The sequence below is a fragment of the Symsagittifera roscoffensis genome, chromosome 2, assembly GCF_963678635.1.
Source record: "Symsagittifera roscoffensis chromosome 2, txSymRosc1.1, whole genome shotgun sequence".
NCBI lineage: Eukaryota > Metazoa > Xenacoelomorpha > Acoela > Convolutidae > Symsagittifera > Symsagittifera roscoffensis.
In genome coordinates, this window is record NC_087063.1 from 55,499,876 (window position 1) to 55,518,424 (window position 18,549).

The 18,549-nt window shown below is 33.5% G+C and overlaps 1 protein-coding gene across 3 annotated transcripts in view; it reads right to left on the minus strand.

Moving 5' to 3' along the window:
- Positions 1-267: 267 nt before the first annotated feature.
- LOC134840366 (gamma-aminobutyric acid receptor subunit rho-2-like) overlaps positions 268-18,549 on the minus strand; it is a gene marked incomplete at its 3' end in the record, with an annotated part of 70,233 nt that continues 51,951 nt past the window's right edge. For all 3 annotated transcript variants that reach the window (XM_063856135.1, XM_063856134.1, XM_063856136.1), the window contains 2 exon segments: positions 268-475; positions 1,899-2,036. In XM_063856135.1, the coding sequence (XP_063712205.1) occupies positions 268-475; positions 1,899-2,036 (346 nt within the window).

The following is an 18,549-nucleotide window of genomic DNA, read 5'->3' on the forward strand; positions in this document are numbered from 1 at the left end:
GGTCGGTCTAAAAAACCAGTGTACTTTCACCAGTTATTTTATCGCAACGTATTTTCCGAACTTATTTTTCCGACCGTCCATAAGATATCAGTAAAATTTGAAATTAAATCGAGATCGGCAAATATATGATGAATCTTGCAGTTAAAAAGTACTTTTGAAGTAAAAAGAAAAGACCATCATGGTGTTTTGAAATAAATGAACCCCGAAGTAAAGCGCCCAAAGTTTTCAAGGGGGCGAACAAAATTCTTTTCGAGCTTTTGCTTTCACTTGTTTGCAGTGCCAGTGATGAGTGTGATCTGGGCTAAGATGGTGGTGATGGTGAGTCCTGCTCTGGCTGGCACAGCCTTCTTGTCAATCCAAAATGACACCCAGCTCAGCCCCACCAAACTGATGCTGGGCAGGAACATGGTCACGATGTAGATGTGAAACTTCCGCTTGAACTGCACGTGTACACACAGCTTAGTGTAGAAAATGTCTGAAAAAGAAGGATTCCAATTGTGCAATTCTGGCAATGGAAACTTCTCAGGCAGTGGAAGGTGGCTCAGAAAAGTTAGCAAAGTTCGTTACTGGTTAGCAAATTTCGTGAAAACTTAGCAAAGAGCGTTTACGAAAAGCTAGTATAAGAACAGTTCCGACCGGTGGCCCACTCTTTAATCCCACGTTACTTGTGCTTCTGCTGCTAAAAACAATGTTGCTGAAAACTATATTGACAATAAAAATATTTTTGAGAGAAAGAACCAACATACAAAGTGATAAGTTCTTGCTGTTGCGCCACAGATGATTAGCAGCTTGTAAATTTTTTCATTAGTATGCTTTTCGAACTAAGCATTGCTGTCTTGCCCGCAAATAATAAGCACAATCTTAGTGGGCCTCGAACCTCCGACTATTCAAATGAGAAGCAAAAACATCGCCAATTCACCACAGCAACCCTCTTTGTGAACTGGGAAAGGATGAGTCAACCGCAAGTTTATTTCGTGGTCAAAAGATCGCGAATCTGATGAACGCGCGACCAGAAATCTTGTTCTTCCGAAGGTTGACGTCGCGAAAAATTGCCACATACGTCGGGAAAAGTCGCACAATAGCTAAAAATGGAAAAATTCCGAAAAAAAAAATCTGAAAGTTGCACACATGTGTAACGGAAAATTGCACAAGGTCGCTCAAAACTTTTAAATTAAGTTTTTTTTGTCTTTAATTTGCGCTAAAAAGAGAGAAAACTCAAGAAAGAACTTGACCCGAGTGATGCATGTAAATTTAAAACAAACCTAATTTGAACAAAAACTGTTTCACAACAACAAACAAAACTCACATTTCAAAAATTATTATGCTTTTGCTGTGGTCAAGCATTGCTGCTCGACCACAACTTAAATTTTACTTTTCGACAACTTTATGTTTAAAACAGCCGCAAAACTAGTCTAGTTTGTCCGCGCAAATTATTGACATATTGATTGTAGGTCGCGCATAACTTGTTGGTCAGCATACGCATATTCAGTGGCGAAATACCCATTTTGAGGCTCGGTGATTGGGACATTGAGCGATGATTCTCGGCCTTGATAATTAACTTTACTCTGCCCTGGAATCGCCAATCCTTACAAAGTAATTTCGAAGGCACTTTTCACGTGACAGCCGCTTTAAACTTTCCAATTATCGAATTTTGCTCTTTGCGAAATATCTTGAATTATCTTTGAATTATGAAATCTTGAAACCTCTTCAAAAACATATTCATATCGATATGGTTATGAAAAATATTCATATCGATCAAATGCTGACTCTGACTGCTTCATCGTGGTCCTATGTTCAATTTAATCACCTACTTAGCCTAATAAAAACAGCATGATTTTTCATCAGGTTTATGTGAGCCATTCGAATAAATATAACTGCCGCAGACGCAGTTCTCTTACCGTCTCCCCACTGCTGCGTGTGTGTCTCTTTAACAAGAGAGGGTACTATGTCAAATGTGGCTGTGGAGTTCAGGTTAGGGTCTATGTCCACTGCATTGGGCTTCCAAGAGATCAACTGTTCACTATCTTTGTACTCGTCTACAAGCAAACGAAACTAAAGTTCAACAAGAATTTTTTTAAAAAAAGAAGTTTTTAGCAAGTTGGAATATTAAAAAAAAAACTAGAAAAATAATTTACCCCAGGCACAGATCTAAGGTTTTCTCGAGATGGAGGGAATGGTCAGGTTTTTCTAAGAAGTTCAAAAATTTGTCCTTTTTATAGGTTGAGCATTGATTTTCCTTTCGTTCCCATAACAAAATGAAAAGCATATTTTGAAAAGTTTTTTTTTAATACAAACTTTTTAGGTGCGCCTGTTGGAACATGATCTAAACTATATTTTATGATTGGATAAATTAGATATTTTACCACTGTAAAGTTTTTAATATTAACCAATCATCATCCATCTAACTAACAACCCACTTATTTGTAAGTGCTGAAATTACTTGTAATTTCAGCACCAGAGAGATTTGAATTTAACTTAGAAATTAGTTGTCTCTCCAAGAGAACTTCAGCAGCCGCAACAAACCAGTATACCCTAGATCTATTGAGCCTAGCAGAGACTAGTTAAACACCCTGAGACTAGAAAGTATAAGAGTAAGATTAGGATCGGTATTAGACTAAGAAGTTGCACGAATCTATCCGGCCGAAAATAAGATAGCGCGACGAGCAGACGGTGTACTCTATCCGAAATTACTCTATGAGTTAACCACATCGGACTTAACTCATCTGGTGCGACCATAAGTCTCGAACAAGAACTTAATAGCTTAGATTTAACCAAAAATAGATTAGAATTTAGACAAAACATTTTTAAAATGTCATACGATAATAATTTAATCGAAATGTCTCTACGACTCAATAGATCAGAGCCGATATTCCGAACGATATCAGAACTGCCCGGAATTGGAAGAAGACCTCGAACAAGAGACGACATACGACAAAGTAAAAACTTACCAAACAGTTTTATGATCGTACGGCAAAAGCCAACACAAACTTTTATATTTAGAATCTTATTAGCAATGAATTTAGATTTTCATTTGCAAACATAAAATTTTGAAGTCAATCTTCATGATCATTTCAGGCGCTAAACAAAATTATTGATATACAATAACGATTGATAAAAAGATCTCAGATCGTTTTCTTAATTTCTGCAGTCTTATATAAAACATGTTTGAAAAATATTTATGGAAAATGAAAATAAAAATTAGTAGCATGACAATAAATTGTTAGTAACCATAAAATCATCTGTTGTCCCAGCTTCATCACCTAAACATAACAGCAATCATAAGCTCACTAATATCATTAAAAGGCTAAATCTTTTCCTTTTATAAGTTTAAACCAAATTAAACTTAAATTTATTTAATTTTAAAAAATTAGATCATCAAGGCTTATCCTTGGATCTCAATAAATTTTTACCTCATCAAATTTAAAACCTGATCATCAAGGCCTATCCTTGGATCAAAAAGAACAATTTTGTTCTCCCCCACCCACTTAACAAGTGTCTAACGACCTCAAACGTCGATTCACTATCCAAACCTTCCAAAAGACCCAAGACTAATAGAAATTTTTAAATAAAACTAACCATTCAAAATTAGGATAAACAGTGAAGAAGTTCGGTTATTCATCCTTCACTTGAACCCTCCTCTTACCAGACCCAGGATAGATCTTAGACTTAGTAAGTTTAAAATAGTATCTAACGAACTACTTGCCTTCTAATTATACCTGAACCTTGTGGATCGATTTACTATTCCCCAACCCTTGAACACAATCACTATCCCTAAGTAAGATTAAGTAAGTTAACACCTTAGCTTAGACTAGCCACAATAAAGTAAAAAATCATTCCTCGGAATCGATATACCTTTCTCTCCAACCCTAAATAAAAAGACCCAGGTTAAGCTAACCAAAAAATCCTAAGGACTAACAGTCTAAGAAAATAGAAATCACCTAACAACTTTTTGCATCCCTCATCCTAAACCGTATGTCATTCAAAAATCTAGGAAATAAACAAACAATCGTTTTACACAACTGTGAAATAGATAACCAAAAACTCGATCTTGTCATCACACCTCATACACAAACAGTTGGATATATTAGAACAAAACGACTACCAATAAAAAGAAAAATAATAAACAAACAAAGACAAATCACACGAAAAAGATTTTCAAAAAATAGAAACGCATTTTCGGAATCAAAAGCCAGCAATTTAGATGAACTCTACAAATTAAAAGAATCAATTGATAAAAATTGTCCCATACATGATCAAATATATTTTTCAGATTCAGAAACAACTTTAAATTCATCAAAAAGAGGAAAAAGAAGAATAAAAAAGCAATACAAACATAAACCAGTACACTTGTATAATTGGAATCAACCTATTAGACACATCGATAGTTATATATTAACAGTCATTAAACGAAAAATTGAGCCACACTCAAAGTGACGATAGTCCAGATGACGAAGAGGTTTACCCCTTCCTCATAGATGCACCCGATAAAAGAGGGCAACATGATTTTTGCAAGAATTTACTCGTAAATTTGTTTGAACCCGGAATCAGCCCATGCAAAGCAGAATTCCCAGATGTAAAATACAAAAGACAAATTATTGAAAATTATCTGAAAGATATATGTAATTTAACACAACAATATGGAATCTACACCATAGAATTCAGCACACCAAATACGAATCATCGTAAATATGTAATTCAAACAGATGATCTTGAATTAGAATTTTCAAAAGTCTTCTTAGAATACATTAAAAGCATACAATATCATAATTCACAAAGAGCAAACTCCATATTCACTAACGAAGTTTTTGCAATAATATATACCTATATTTCTATATTAGAAAAAACAGAATTTCAAAGTATCTCACCAAATGAAACATCCAAACATACAAAAGTAAAAAATGAAATCACATTATTTTCATTTTTTCTACATATAATCAAAGAAAATTTCACTAAAGACGATGTTTCACAACACACAAAACATGACTTACAAAAAAAAATTTTAGCATGGTTTATAATAGATTATTTCTCACATAATATAGACTTAATTTCACAAGCCAGAAAAAATTTCAGACTTCAAAATCCAAATGATGATACTGCCATTACAGAACAATCAGACTACGTTTGGGACCCTGAATGGTATCATCCTACATTTTAAATATCCCACAATCAATCTCAAGTCAAGCAATAAGTACAATATCTTACCAAAGAGATTATGTAAAAGTAGTACCACTAACCATTGATGCAACACCATTAAACTACAATACATTTTTACCTGATACACGAAATAACAGTTTAAATTCGACCGTCATACACAATGAAAACCTTAATGGAACTAGGAATCTTACACAACAAGATATCCAAACACCATCACACTTCATAAATGAAGAAATTGTCCAAACAACAACAACTACACAACAAAGTATTTCACCAATACATCCAAATTTAACAACACCAAGAAATACAAACACTTCACTGGCACAAGTAACCTTACAATCAACCGTTAAACGTTCGGTTGCTCCAAAATATTCACATATGGATTATCAAACATATAGACCCATGACAGTAGCATCAAAACCACGAAGAACGTTCACAAGAAACACTTTTGCAGAACACAATTATAATTATGCACATTCGTCAAAAACAAACTACCCCCCACGAAAAACTAATAATAATCATGTATGTTCTCACTATTGGGATAACCCAATGACAACAACCAACTCAGTAAATTTTCAAACTAATTCACATCCTCCACAGGATCATAGTGAAAATTATCCATTCTTTCAACAAAATAAAAATAAAAAGCAAGCACCTCACCATACGGAATACTTATCATCTTATGATTATGATTTACAACCAGACATTTTTGCACCATATACCTAAGAATATCGCAAACAAGGATCGCGACGACCTCATACATATAATAGAATTTTTTCTCCAAATCCAACAGATACACGAAATCAACAACCAATACATATGCCAAATCCAACTAATACACAATCTTTCCAACCAATTCAACCACAAAACCCAATGACTATGCACTCATATCAACCAACTCAAATGCAAAATGAAATACCACTTCCATATTACCTTCAACAACACGAAATAACAAAAAATCAACTAACAAATTTTTCGCAAATGCCAAATGCCGCAGAATCACTACAGATGACGATGAATCCATACCTCATGGGTGGATCATCAATAACATCAAACAAACCACTAATGGTATTCACAGGAACAGACCCTGAATATTCTGTACAAGATTATTTAAATGCAGAAACAGCAAATTTAATTTTAAATATAGGACCTGAACCAATTAATACGCCACTACATCAAAATTGGATACATAGACGCACAGCGTTGATACAAACAACCTTAGATGGCGCAGCTCGAAAATGGTTTTCAGTATTACCTATAGAAATAAAATCAAACTGGAAAAGATTTACACAAGAATTTTCAAAAATGTTTGACTCCGAAAGAAATAAACAACACCAAAGAGTTTTATGTAATGAAATTCGCAGATTACCAAATGAAACCATCAAAAAATTAGCAGTACGTATCGAAACACTAGTTCGAAAAGCATATTCACTAAATACACATGACTATAAAAACACAAAAATGACAGAAATTTTAAAGATGACCCTAACACCTCAATTAAGGAAAATAGCAATAAAAAAGAGAGCATCTCATCCTTCTTCAATTCGAGAGCCAGATTTAGATTTTCGAAAACTAGTAGACAAACTAGAGCAAGCGGAAATCACAATGAAACTTGAAGAAACAGAAAATCTAAAACTACAATATGTTAATCGAATTGAAACAAACACTACACATATAAATAACATACAGGAATCAGATACAGACCTAGTTGAAAAAATCACTGAAATACTAAATATTTATGAAAAACACCCAAATTTTAAGGGCAAACCAACTTTCAAAAAATGGTGTAATTATTGCCAACGATACGGACATAGTATTTCCGAATGTAGACAAAAACAACAAGATAACCAAAACAAACCTCAACAGCATAAAGAACCAAATAAATCATTCTATCAATATATGAAGAAAGATCAAAATCTACCAAACAAAAATGTATACAGTAACAACAATTCAGGAAAACCACTTCCGAACAACACCAATTACACAAGGAATCAATCACCATATAACTCAAGTTATAGAGGAAGATCACCAGAACGAAGAAAAACACAGAATTCTTCACAAAATCATTATAATCGATCAAATAGTCAAAATAACTATTTGAGATCAAATTCAAATGCAACACAATTTGTTTCTAGATCCAATTCCCAATCAAACCCAAAAAATAAACACTATTCCAATAATCAATCACGAAACTCATCATAAAACAGAAATAGAAACTACTCACATAAACGAAATAGAAGTTATTCGAACAATCGAAATCAGAACTACCCGAACAATCGATCAAATAACTCATATAACAGATCAGACTATCACAGACCAAATGACAATTATCAAAACAGATCACGGAATAATTCACAAAATCGAAATTCAAGTTATAATAATCAACATAGAAATTATTCCCAATCACCACATAGGAATAATAACCATTATAATAATTCTAAACATCGATACAGAAGTAGTACACCAAAACATCAAAGACAAATTAATCAAGTACAGTCAAATGAAGAAACAACATCAGACCCCCCAGGTATTGATGACACAGGAAGTAACGAACTACAACTAAATCAAATAAACTGTGGATCATCAGATACAGAAAGTGATACAGAAAATACCATCTCCATAAATACGATAACAGTCGAAAACGACTAGGAACCTATTATATATGAACAACCTTTTACATCACATATATATCAAAATCAATTGGAACTCCTACACAATTATTATATTGAACGCATCAATACTACACAAACTGCACAAGAAATAAACGAAATTAACACGGTAAATAAACCCGATGAAAATGACAAAACAAAATGTTTAAACACAAATCATTTTTATCAAAATATATACCAACAACCAACATCTTGAATAGTAAAATACTGATCAAAGATAAGTACACAAAAACAAAAAATACAGCTCTAACATTTTTTCAAAGATTAAATAAACAACCACCATTCTTCTCAAAATTGTATCCAATTTATAACCTACAACGGAAACACCTGAAACCACTATCAGGAAATATATATAATTTTTCAATAAAACAAGTTCACCAATATGATAAAAGTCAAAATAAACAACAACTCTTTATGTCAGACTTTGAGTTTAAACCTATTCATAAGTTTTTCAAAATCACGATTTCATCTATAAAATATTTGAAATATACGAATTCAGACATCATTTTGCTACATGTGTATAACAATACACCGTATCAAGTAACATTACCCTTAGGACTTTTAGGATATTGCGAAACAAACGCTACAATATCACCCGTACATGAAATAGCATACCGCGTAAATAATATACCCCAATTATTAGATATTTGTCAATCCACAATTCTTAACGAGGAACTATCCATAAATAACATAATAAGCAATGAAAAGAGGATCACAGATTATTTCACAAAAAACACCATATTTTAAACCAACATTCAATATAACAAATTACACAAAAGAACAACAACAATTTTTAACGATGTTTAACTTTGAACAATCACAAATAAATAACCTACAACATTTCCCACTTTACTTAGATTGCCAAAATAATCACTACGAAGTTGATCTACTTGGAACATCAACTTTCAAGCCAATTCCATACTCACAATGGATAAAAAATAACACTCAACAAAAACGAATAAAACACCACTCGCATAAAAAAGACCTTTTTCCGTTAATTGAAAAACAAAATTTAACTGATAAAATAAATTTATCGGGACCACAAACGAATGATTCAAAATACACAATAAATCAAGTTTTTGACCTACATGACCCACCTGACACAATTCCCTTATCTAAATTAGAAATTGAAAATATTTTTCTCCCTCCAACAGATAAAATTACAATTAATATCTTGAAGCAATATCAAAATCTTGACCCAGTAATTACACAACTAAAATCATGGCACAAATACAAAACTAAACCCGTAAAGGCAGATACCACAATTTTAGGAAATAAAACACTCCTCCGATTTTTCCGAAAATTTAATCATAAAACAATTAATGAAAATACAGACCTTCTAGAATATCAATTAAATGATTCTACAGTTCCCTGTCTCCCTTTAAGTATGATTCTAATAGCTTTTAACATTTCACATACACAAAACATTAAAGGACACTCTGGATCAGAGAAAACATATTCAAATTTTACACAAAATTTTTATTTCCCAAATGCACCAATTTGGATAAACGTACTATGCAATGATTGTATAGTATGTCAGCTAAATAAACCTTATCCAAATCAAAAACAAATAGCACAAAAACAAGATTTTAAAGGACAAAGTTTATATTTAACCATCGTATTTCATTCGATACAAAAGGATCAATTTCACCATCCTCTGAAGGAAACTCCTATATTATGGTAATTGTTGATGTATTTACACATTATGTAGCACTCAACCCAGTACCACATTGTAACGCTTATTATGATTACACAACACTTTATGAACACTGGATAGCTAAATTCGGATTACCCGAAGTCTTAGTTACAGACAGCGGTACAGAATTCATAAATAATGAAATTATCACACTATGTCACTTATATAACATTAAGCACAAACCGCGTACATCTCATGCACCTTGGACAAACGGTTTAGTCGAAGGTATGAACCGTTCACTACAAGAATATCTTAGATGTATCATAAATGGAAATGATACAAGATACACAGAATGGTCGGCAGATGTAAATTTATTTCCCTTCGCATATAATTCACAAATTACGACAACTCTAGGAATGTCACCATACAAAATGGTTTTTAATCAAAAGCCACGTAAACCAATTATGTTTACAGCAAACTCTCATAAAAATACACAGGGTCATTGCCAACCGAATAAAGACTCAGTTTGTTTTAACCTACCTTTACACACGCATGATGAAGATCATTTTCATCACCCACAAATCCGTAATTTAGCCTCCGGTACACACACCGAATGGATTTTCAATAGAGATAAAAAAAACACAATGAAATTTACCGAAGAGTAACAAAAAAATTGTTACAAAGGCAAAACATTAACGAACAAATAAATTCACGCTTTACACCAGCCTCATTTTCAAAAATTGGAACATTTGTCTTGATACCTAATTTTAATACACAAAAAGGAATTTCTAAAAAATTACAACCCCTTCGCAAAGGACCATACCAAATAATCGCCAAACCCACTGACGTAACATATAAAATCACCGATTCAGACCAAAAAGAAATTGTTCAACATCGAAACAATCTATTGCCTTACTACCCAAAAGAATACGCACTACGCGAACTAACTCAATTATATTCTTTCACAGGTTTAAAAATTATTCAAAATCACCCACATACGGAAAATGAAATAAATGAACAAAATGACATTCACCTTGAAAAACAAAACAAAAAACCAACTACAACCCAAAACAATACAAAAAAACTAGATCAAAAAACACCTCAAAAAGAAAGAAAAATAGAAAAATGATAGAAAAAATTATACCACAAGAACAAGTCGAGAAATCAGAACATAGAGAGTCATCACGACTTAGAAATCAACCACGTAAAAACTACAAAACATTCATCCCACAATCGGAAATATTAAAGAAAGTTGAATTTCAAAAACAGCTTTAATTTTAAAATTAATAATATTTGAACCTGTGAAACATTTTGAACTTTCATTTTTCAAAATAACATGCTGCAAACACGCAGCGATTCTAGTTCACAATTAGCCAATAGGATTCATTCAATCCGTCACCTTCTATAGCTCTAACACAAACCAATTAGACAAAAGATATTAAACTCCAGGCATATTTATAACTATAACTTTACAACCTCCAGGTCAAAAACAAGCAAACCACTCAAACTTGACAACTAAAATAAATACCACCATAATATCATAACCCTCCCTTATCTAATAACGCAAAGATCAACAATATTTTCCCAACTCAGACCTCAAAAACCCCCCAAACAAAATTGTTAAATTAGCCTAAAGTAAAACTACGACCATATTCATTTAGCCTAAAGTACAAAATCCTCAAAAATACCCCAGATCACCTGACAAAAAAAATAAAGCAAAGAAGACCTCCCGAACACCAAAAAATTCGCCCCCAACAACTTTTCACAAAACTCAACCCACTTGTCAAAAAATCAATAAATAATTCGACCACACTTGAAAATTGCCCCAAAGAACAAAAAATATTCGACCAAGAAGCCATTTCTTAAATGCTCTTCTCTCGATCAGTCAACACAATTTTCAACATTTTCATAAACTTTTTAACAACACTTAAGATTTATTCATATTTCTCTTTGATACTTTTGAAGCTTTTATAATAATTTTAATCATTTTTTGCAATATTTTTTTTAATTTTCTACTCCCTATTTGAAATATATCTCCAACTTTCCCAAGTCATTGACCATATTCACAGGTAAGAAAACCCAAAGTTTATTTAAATGATACGAACCATTTTTAGTAGAACATATATTTTTTTACTATTTGTAATTTTTATAACATTTTTATCATCCCTTATATTGACAATATGCAAATGTATGAAGAAGGCAGTCATAACATTCGCCTTAGCAACAATCCTTTTAATTCTTTTTCTTGAAGAATACTACAATAAACATAAATTTTTTCACCAAAAGAAATCAATCAGAAAACCCTCAAAAATTGCCAACCAACAATCACAAAGTCAGTCTTCACCTACATCATCCCAAGAAAACCCGACAATACCTACAACTACCCAAAACCCCCAAATATCTACACGAATTTCTTTTCAAGATAACCCATACACTTTTGAAGAACGACACGCTCGCTTATCTGACCCATTAGAACCAGTTCAGCGACAGGCACCTCTAAGTGAACCAACATATAACTTGTACCCAACACTACCACAAGAATTAAGTAGAATAAGAAATATTAGTCAAAACCAAAATACAGTTGAAATAAATAGACAAATTATACATCCACGACGAAATAGAATTTTTCAAACCCCCCGAGTTCATTTTGATATACCCCAATCCCCATCACCAAGTACTCCAGAAAACCCAATTAGCATATTACCGGAAACCCCTACACTTCTTCCACAACGTAGCACCTCAAGTATACCCTCAGATTACTTAGGTTCAACACCAACATCTGAACAAATACGTGAAAATCCCTTTAACCCCCCAAACCAAACATTACGACTACCATATTGGACAACACAGTCATTCACACAAGGTGAACCAAATTTAATAAATGACCCAATAGATATTTCTACGGATACAACAACATCGTCATCCCTACCAGAAACATTATCACTGTCGTCAACACCATCAATAAGCCAGACTTCACCAACGCCTTTCCCCCTAAATTTTCCAAATAACCTCGACGCTAGATATCGAGAACAATCATCAACAATTATCCCTTTAAGATTAGATTGGAACACGTTCACAGCACCCCCACCGTTATTTGGGCAACATCCGGAAAGTAACCGACTCCACAACTGGCCACTCCATAGACTACAGTATAGACAAGACATCCACGAAGACATTCGTGACCATAACATCCAATTACTCCAACAAAATAGTCTACAATTAAAGTTTGAAATCACGGTTAACTTAACAACATTGATCAACATCCTTACCCACTAAACCCACCCAATATAACAGCTCAATCGCTACCACCACCATTTATAACAACTGAAGTAATATATAAATACGACAGATATACCAAAAAGACAATTGGTTACATCACATTTTATAACCCATACTCAGGATTATCATACACATGTATATTCTAAAAATATTGATTTTTCTCCAACTCCTTTTTCTAATAATCTCCGATCAGAACACAAATCCCTCTCCCCGCACAGGACCCCAGAACTTATTAGTAACACACTACGATTGTGAAGAAAGTGAACAAAAAACACTACACAAATATGCAATAAATCAAGTATCACAATGCGAAACGGAACCACAAGCTATAGAAACTACAAATGTAATAGCGACACTATATTCAAAAGCCCGAGCAACAACAGTCATAGGATATAAATTTACAGCAACTTTTTCCGAAAAGAAAGTACATTGTTCACAAGTTTCAAACGGAAATAAAAACCGACTTGACCACGAATCATTCTACCAAAGTAATATAGAACGACTTCTACATCTAAATCCCGATGATTGTAAAAACGAGCTACTCAGATTAACTATCACAAGAAATAAAAACACCGACAGAAAAATAGTATATTTTCAAGTCTTTGTCGATTCTGTACATTAAGCATAACTTGAAAGATATCAAGGACATATAAAACTAGATGAAAAATACCCATACAACGGCGCACACGGAAGATTAACTTATGACATACACGATAAGCACTGGATACCACATATTGGTATAAATAATCCATCAAACTGCAAAGCAGACACAAAAAATAAAGGATATCAAGAAATAATGTTTTTCGATTGGAAAATACAACTCGAAAAAATACAACTCACACGAGATTTATCAGACAACACAATGATCTATCAAGGAATTAGACTACCTTGTAAAAACGATCAACGATATTGTGATCCTATAACCCGGATACAAGCAACAATTGTTTGGTTTCCCGAAGATACATGTACAAAATTTCAAGTAGCAAAAATACACGCTCGAATGATAAAATTTCACGAAAAATATTTTATACAATCAATTCCATATGAACAAGTCCATCCATCACGAAAACAAAGTACTGATTTTCGAAATCTCCATAATATAGAAAATAAATTCACACGTTTCCAAATATATCAAGAAACAGAAATCGCATGCAAATACAGAAACCCACTTCGCAAAATACAATATTCTGAAATATTAGTTGAATACGAAAAAGATTTCGACATGACCACTGGAAAAAAAAACTGACTTTATGCCACAAGTCACCCTCTACACGAAGGAACATCATATATACCAGTTAACTTTCAAAAAAGTAATGGTCAACCTGGTGGACACCTAAGGCCACATGACACTAGAAGCACACGTTTACAAGAACTATCATTAATGAATAATTCTTATTTTGGTAATATCCACTATGATATCCACTTAGATATGAAATTAGACCTCACGATTAGTCGAATTTTTTAAGAAATGTCACTCTCCGAATTAGAAACACTTCACCAACTATGCGAATTAGAAAGGACACAAATCCTACAATCACTTGCACTAGCAGTGTTAAAAATACCCTACGCAGGATATTTACTATCAGGAAATAGATCAAATTTTCTAGACGTAGAAGGAAACATTTTATGGTTTTATACTTGTACCAAAAAAGTATCACCACTATATGTTTTTGAAGATAAACGATGCTATAAAAAAATCCCTATCTTTTATAAAAATAAAGTACATTTTGTTGACACACTTTCAAGACGAACATACTTTTGGGATACCGCAGGCCCATGTGGATCAGAAAAAAGCCACAATGTAGTACAATTGAACCCTGATGAAGATAAATATTATCTTTTTACCCCATACCCCACGTTAATGCAATCACTCAAAAAATTTTCACCCAAAAGCATCAGAGCTATTGCTCGTAATCCAAATATTGATTTACAATCAATTGGAATATATTCAAAATCAGATATCCAACACCACATTAGAACACAACAATTCCAGGAATTATTAACACAAATGGACACTATACAAAGACAATCAATTGACCAAAACTTACGCAAACTTGCCGAAACCGCAGGATTTGCAGATATCTATACACAAGATTATAGCGGATATTTTAAAGACATTAAAGACTATATATACCTAAACGGTGAAAAATACAGAACACAAGATATTTCACCTATAAATATTTTTAGCTTTGTTACACTAAAAAATGAAATTCTCGATTTTCTAGGATGGCCCTATTACATCTTAGAAAATTAACTTCCTATACGCAATGTTTAACTTTATAGGATTTCTTTTTTCACTCCTAAAAGGAATCTATAACACATGCGCTATACACGCACAAGTAAATAGACAAGCAAGTGTAGCACGCATACTATTTGCAGTATTTTTTTTGAATTTTTTCATCATCAATTAACAAAATTCTTCTAGACGCACAAATCAAAGAATAAATACAAAAATAGCGAGAACACAGAACACATACGACGAAGAACATAATAACATAGAAGTAACGCCTACAGCACCACAGTTGCCAGCCCTACCACATAACCATCCATTATCCTTAGTCACTCGTAATTTCTGAAACCTAGCAACAACACATAACCGAAATTTTAGACCAAACATATCGCAAAGTCCCATATAATGACACATCATTCACAAGATGATAATACATATGAACAAATTATAGAACAACCCCATACCACCGCTTTTCAGTCTCAAAATAATCAATTTTTTAGCCCACGATGAGCCGACAACTTGGATCCCTACACCGCTCAAATTCCCATCCAACCAACCTCAACACTCCAATCACAATAATCCCACTTTTTGCTTTCCCGCCACCCGATTTTCCAACTATTAATATAACATCCAGCATGAATTCGGATACTAATTCAGATATTTCAGTTTTATACTCCATTTCACAACTTAATATCCCTAATATAGGAACCCCTGACGAATTTGCAGACTCCGAACCATCTCCATCCAATAATTTTCAAACCAACTCCTCAGTTTTTTCAAAGCCCCCTTTTCAACCGATCCCACTAAATAATCCACTCCCGTCCGTTACTACTCCCTCTTATGCTTCACAAGTAACCCCAAACTATTCTAAATTTCATTCCGACCGATCATCAAATTCTCCCGATACTCCCCAAATCTCCCAGGAACTCGATAATTTTATCACCCTACAACAACAGCTAATACACCCTAACACCCTCACTATAAATCAAATTTCATCCACAATAGAATCCTCAAACCCACCTACTCCTACACCCTCCTCAGCTTATACTGCATCATTAGCACAATCATCCACATCCACCGAATCATCAAATAGCAATCACCGAGCTTATCGCACTTTTAAAAGAAAATTCCCAAACCATCCATTCCCGACCAAACCAGGAACAGCCTGCGAGTATATTAATCATCCACACCACACCAACACGAAAGATTTTCTAGCAATCACCTTACCCTCATTCCCACAATATACTTTAAACACACCTAACAACACCAACGACACACGTAGTTTTGGAGATGAACATGTTTTAATGCCTACACTTGAATGGACAGCATATTACCATTTCACTAATCCCCTTTGCCTGCCACTATCTAATAATCATAACGATATAGAAAAGAATAAGGATATGCTGTATCGACTCACCACAACACTAACACATAGACAATTTACTTATATAGGATATAAAAAATCACTAAAAACATTCACTGCACCCCGAGCTATCGAATTTACAATAGAATTTGACGACCATAATATCATCCGAACTAATCAAGACCAATTTTAGATGACGACCGCTTCGCTCACCCACAACTAACAGAAAAACTCTTCATCAAAACATCATATGTATTCACACTTAATATTTTTGATAGAAAATACGATCACATCATTTCTGAAGCACTAACTGATATGCAAGCTTACGAAGTTTTAAAGAAAAATTTCAATTATTTTCACTAACCTTTCACTTCCTTGCACCACATGAACGCGATTTGCACTGTTCACACGACATTATGTTACGCACTAAACAGACTCACACATATACATACTATCGCTTCATACAAAATCATTTTGATCTACATACTCCATCAAGACAACCACACCATCGTTTTCAGTTTCTTAACTCGAAATACACTTCACATTTTTTTTCAAATTTCACCTATTGCATCAAAGATACTAACCTCCACGGCATCCTCCGCAATTATGACCCAGTAACACAAATGTATTTATTTTGTCCCATCACGAGGACCTTTAGGGCCGAAGAATCCAGACCCTTCCTTATCCCACATGAATTTATCCAACCTATAGAAATCCCTATATTAGAATTTATTCACAATACTAAATATAATCACAAAATATATAACCTCATTCAAAACACACCTTATGAGTTTGCAGTAGGCACCGAAGAACTAAAAACCATTAAAGCACTTCAATTGCTTTGGCCACTGCTCCAAACTAAAAACATCATTCGCATACTAGCAAAATTACTAACAAATTCAGACGTAATACGGGACATCTTTCCGCACGGCTTTTTCCCCGACGATTAACAGGTAAGTATAATTTACAAATATTCTTCACTAATAATTTTAAATTAATACTAACCATTCTTTAATCATGTTTCTTTTAGCTTTTTAGTCTTCATACCACGATCATCTGCAAAAAACAGAAAAGAAAAATAAAAAATAAACTTATTATAATAAACTTGTTAAAATTATTCTAAACTTCATTAATATTTTCCACAAGATAATCTGATAAAATTCATACCAAATGTAGTAAATTATTCTATAAATAATTCCCCCATAAAGCAGTAAAATTAATTATGATGAAAATTTATAACTTTAAATTTCCCCCAACAATTAGCAATAAAATTAAAATTCTATGTAATAAATTGTTAAAAATGAAAATGCAGTACTAACCTTTTGATATTTTCTTTCACTCGCGCAGGAATTCTATCGAAACTCGCACAGCTCGCCCACGAAGAATTGTTTAAATAATGAATTTCAGTTTCAAGTTTTCACACTCAACAACTCTAACACACGATAACAAGTTTCAAACTTTCCTTTAACCCGGTTGGAAAGGAATTATATACTAAACCAAACTAACCAACGCAGCTTACTAAACACCACAAATCATAAAATAGCAGCATGACTAAGAAAAAAAAACCAACGGTACCCAAACCGGATTAACCCAGTTTAAAACTGGATAGTTTATTCTTTTGAAGACTATTATAAAGTCTAAGAAAGAAATAATAAAACGCAAAAAAGTCGAAAGACAAACCCATAAAAAAAACAATTTGATTTTTGAAAAAAGGACACAACCAAAGGAACATAAGAAAGACCAACATAAACCCAACATAAAACGTTATCACATAACAGGACCTCTCAAAGAAACCGCACGAAATCACACTCCCACTCCTGGCCTAACCCACCAGAGAGGACGTCCTGAGCATGCTCTATAGCCGGCCTAACCCACCGCGCTACATCCACGCTTTGTGACCACACTTTTATTTTTAATAAGAGGTACTCAAGGGTGAGTAACTCTTCAAAATAACCGAACTAAAACAAAATGCTTTTGTGAAAACAACTAATTAAATTCATAATTAACAAACTGAACTAATAAAAATTTTATAAAATGTAAATCATACCTTGCAGTATATAGATCAGCACACAACAACAAAGACGAACATCCAAAGACAAAATGACCCCACTACACTCGAACAAGAATGGCTAACCACAACCGATATGCCGTCCACAATCACAACTCAAAGGATTTAGAGTACGACTTGACTTCGCAGAAAAGGACTTCGTTGAACTAG